This window comes from Entamoeba nuttalli, assembly GCF_000257125.1.
Source record: "Entamoeba nuttalli P19 unplaced genomic scaffold asmbl_4836, whole genome shotgun sequence".
In the NCBI taxonomy this organism is placed as follows: Eukaryota; Evosea; order Mastigamoebida; family Endamoebidae; genus Entamoeba; species Entamoeba nuttalli.
The window spans coordinates 213-3,475 of record NW_008577079.1 but is presented as its reverse complement, the minus strand read 5'-3'; the positions used below and the strand labels follow the sequence as shown (position 1 = coordinate 3,475).

At 23.8% G+C, this 3,263-nt stretch overlaps 1 protein-coding gene across 1 annotated transcript; it reads right to left on the bottom strand.

The window, feature by feature from the left end:
* Nucleotides 1-1,310: 1,310 nt before the first annotated feature.
* Nucleotides 1,311-3,050, bottom strand: ENU1_113910 (hypothetical protein; the record flags this gene model as incomplete). The annotated part of the gene is made up of 1 exon (XM_008859637.1): nt 1,311-3,050. One exon carries the CDS (start codon nt 3,048-3,050, stop codon nt 1,311-1,313), a length of 1,740 nt encoding a protein of 579 aa, XP_008857859.1.
* Nucleotides 3,051-3,263: the final 213 nt, after the last annotated feature.

Below are 3,263 nucleotides of genomic sequence, written 5' to 3'. Positions count from 1 at the left end.
ATTTCTTTAAAGTCATTGATTTAAATATTGATATTGAATAAAATAATTAAAAATAAGTAATAAATTAAGTCATATTTATTCCAAATTAGATTTAATGAAATAATCTAAAGTAACATAACTGTAATTATAATTGTAACTGAGAAATTTGATTTTTTTATGAAGGACAATAAACAAATAAGATTAACTTTAAGTAATTGTTTCTAATACAAATTAAAATAGTCTTAGTTATTATTTTTATGTATTTTTAAATGCGTTTGTCATTTTTACTTAATTTCTTTATTGGCTGTTGGGTTTGAAGTTGGTATGTCAGAAACACACCCAAACATTGATACAAATTCAAATAATGAATTATCAATATTTATATGGTTATGGCAATGTAATTGAATAAGAAATGTATTAATTAATATTAGAAAGAATGAAATAAGATAATATGAAATAATAATAAGAAATGAAAAGGATATAAATGATGATATTAATAATAAATGAAATTATATAGAATAATATAATGATATATTCATTCGTAAAATAAGAAATAAAGAAATGTATATTATTTAGAATTCAAATAACAACCAAAGAAGAAATTAAAAAGAAGAAATAAACAGAAAGAAGAATAAAAAGACAATAATATAAAAGAAATAAAAGAAAATGGTTTATTGACAAAACAAGAGGAAAATCTAAATAATAAAGAAATTACTCTTTTTAATAATGTATGATGTGATTACTATCCATTTATCAATGAATAAATTACAATTCTAATTAATATTTATTTTTCTAATTTTTATGATGTTTATGAACTAAATCAAAAATAAGTGCTATATATTTTATTTTTTTATAACTAAAAAATAAATATTTGATCAATTTATGAACTTTCAAAATTTTATTCCTCCGACTAAGAAATGTCATAAAACGAAATAGTAGAATGAGTGTTAAATATAAATATTCGTTCATTAAATGATAGTGAAGTTTGCATTATATTAAGAGATGAAATAGATGGCATTAAATTCAATATGTTAAGTTTATTCGGAATAGACAAAATCAAATAAACGAATAAAATACACAATATCCATACTTTATTAAATTTATTCAATGAATATTCTTCTTATATAAAATGAGAAGAATAAATTGATGTGAATATATGAAAATATACAATAAATTTAATATCAAAATAACATTACATTCTAACAATAAAGTTTTTACTTAACTTTGATTCCAACCCATTTTAGAATAAATCCCATTAAATTTGAAACGTTTGATAAAAAAAACAAACCTTTAATAAAAAACTTCAAAAAAGATAGTTATGAAATTGTCAATTATTTATATCCTTTTTGTAATATTGGAAGGATAAACATAGTAAAAGACTTTGGAGTAGGAGTTATGTTTTGGTTTTTACAGTAAGTTTCAAATTGTTTTACATTATTCGTTGTAATATTGAATAAAGAAGGAATAACTGCAAATTGGTTAGAATTCCATATTGCATTACAGATAGATTCAATTGTTAATTCTAAAGATAATGTATCTGGATTTAATGAACGTTCATAAACAATCATAAATAATTGGAATTGGTCAAATGTAAGTTCTCCTTTGAATGAAGAAAGATAATTAATAATAATATCAATACTCATTAATTCTTCGTAACTTAGAGTTCCATATTGTTGTTGGATGAAATGAATAATCGACTGTTTAGAGACAAGTCCATTAACATTTAACACACGGAACATAGAAATAGTACGTTTCAATAACTTTGATTCTTTTTCATTGTCAGTGTCATCTAAACATGGAGAGTCACCATCTAACCAATAACGAACAAAGTTATATAACGAAAGTTTATTAGTTCCATCTTCAACATATGCTTTGATAACAGTTTGGGCAGTACTTAAATCCATAGGGCTATTAAAAATTTTTGAAGTTTCTACAAGAATATCTGCATCAATGCCATGATGTTGAAAAGTAAAAAAAACTGCCCTAACAAGTCCTTCACTATGACCATATTTTCTAATATTTTCATCAAATGTTTGTGCAATCATATTAATAAGTTCTGGAGTTTTTTCTTCAGCATTAATTAAACGCAAGATTCTGTCGCAAAGACTTGTCTCAATTTCTAATTTAGTAAAGAGTTCTTTTAAATACTTTTCTTTATTTTGATATGATGAAGGAAGCAATGGAGTAACTTTTTTTGTTTGGGCAATTTGTAATGGTGGAAGAGAATGCAAATCAACCATAGGAACAACAATATGTTCACAAAAGTTTTTAAAATCTAAAATGTTGTCTGAAATTATTTCAGCATAATGAAGGAATTCAACCAATTGTATATCAGGCGATGATGATATTAAATTTGCCTTTCCATTAAGAGTTTTAGTTAAAAAGATTTTAATTCTATCAATAGGAACAGTTCCTTTATAATCTTTATCTAAAACATTGAAAATAGTAGTAAACAATTCTAATATTGTAAAGTGTTGAGTTCTTTCAACAACCCATTCAATAGAAGTACAAATTTTGATAAAATCAGACGACGAAATAATATTGTCTTTAACTAATACATTTAACAACATTACTAATGATGGAACAATAACTTTATCAATTTGGAATATATCAATAAGTATTTTCTTAATATGAGAAGGTGTTAGTCCAAGTTTTAATGAGTCATGTTGATTGTAAATTTTTCCATAATATTGAGGCTTTAATTTATAAATAATTTCATTCACTTTTTGTTGCATTGACGTATATTCTACTGTATCAAAGGTTTGAATCAAAAATGTTGTTAGGTTTGTTGGAATACCATTTTTGGTTATTTCACCAATACAATGTTCATCCAATCCTTTAAACATCATAAATGTAACAACTTCTTCACTCAATTTTCCCCATCTATGAACGTATATATCTAAATACTGCATCATTTCAACAAATATCCTTTTGGTGATATGACTCGACTTATTTTTAAAACATCGTACCATTTCATCTACATTAAATTTATTAATTTGATTATAATTATCTAAAAATTCCATAGCAATTATTTGTTTAATCTCTGCTGTTCCAATAATTCTTTTCTTCATTACTCCAAGTTTACTTTTTTCTTCAAACTGCCTTATAAATCTTTCTCTTGACATCCTCTCCTCTTTTTCACTCTTTTTTTTTAGTTTTCTTTTTACTTTTTTATAAAACATAACAAATAAAAAACTTTGTTCAATCATATATTCTATTATTTAAATGGTGGTGAAATAAAACTATGCTTTCTATCCATTAGCCTATCCCCTCTATCAGTTCTA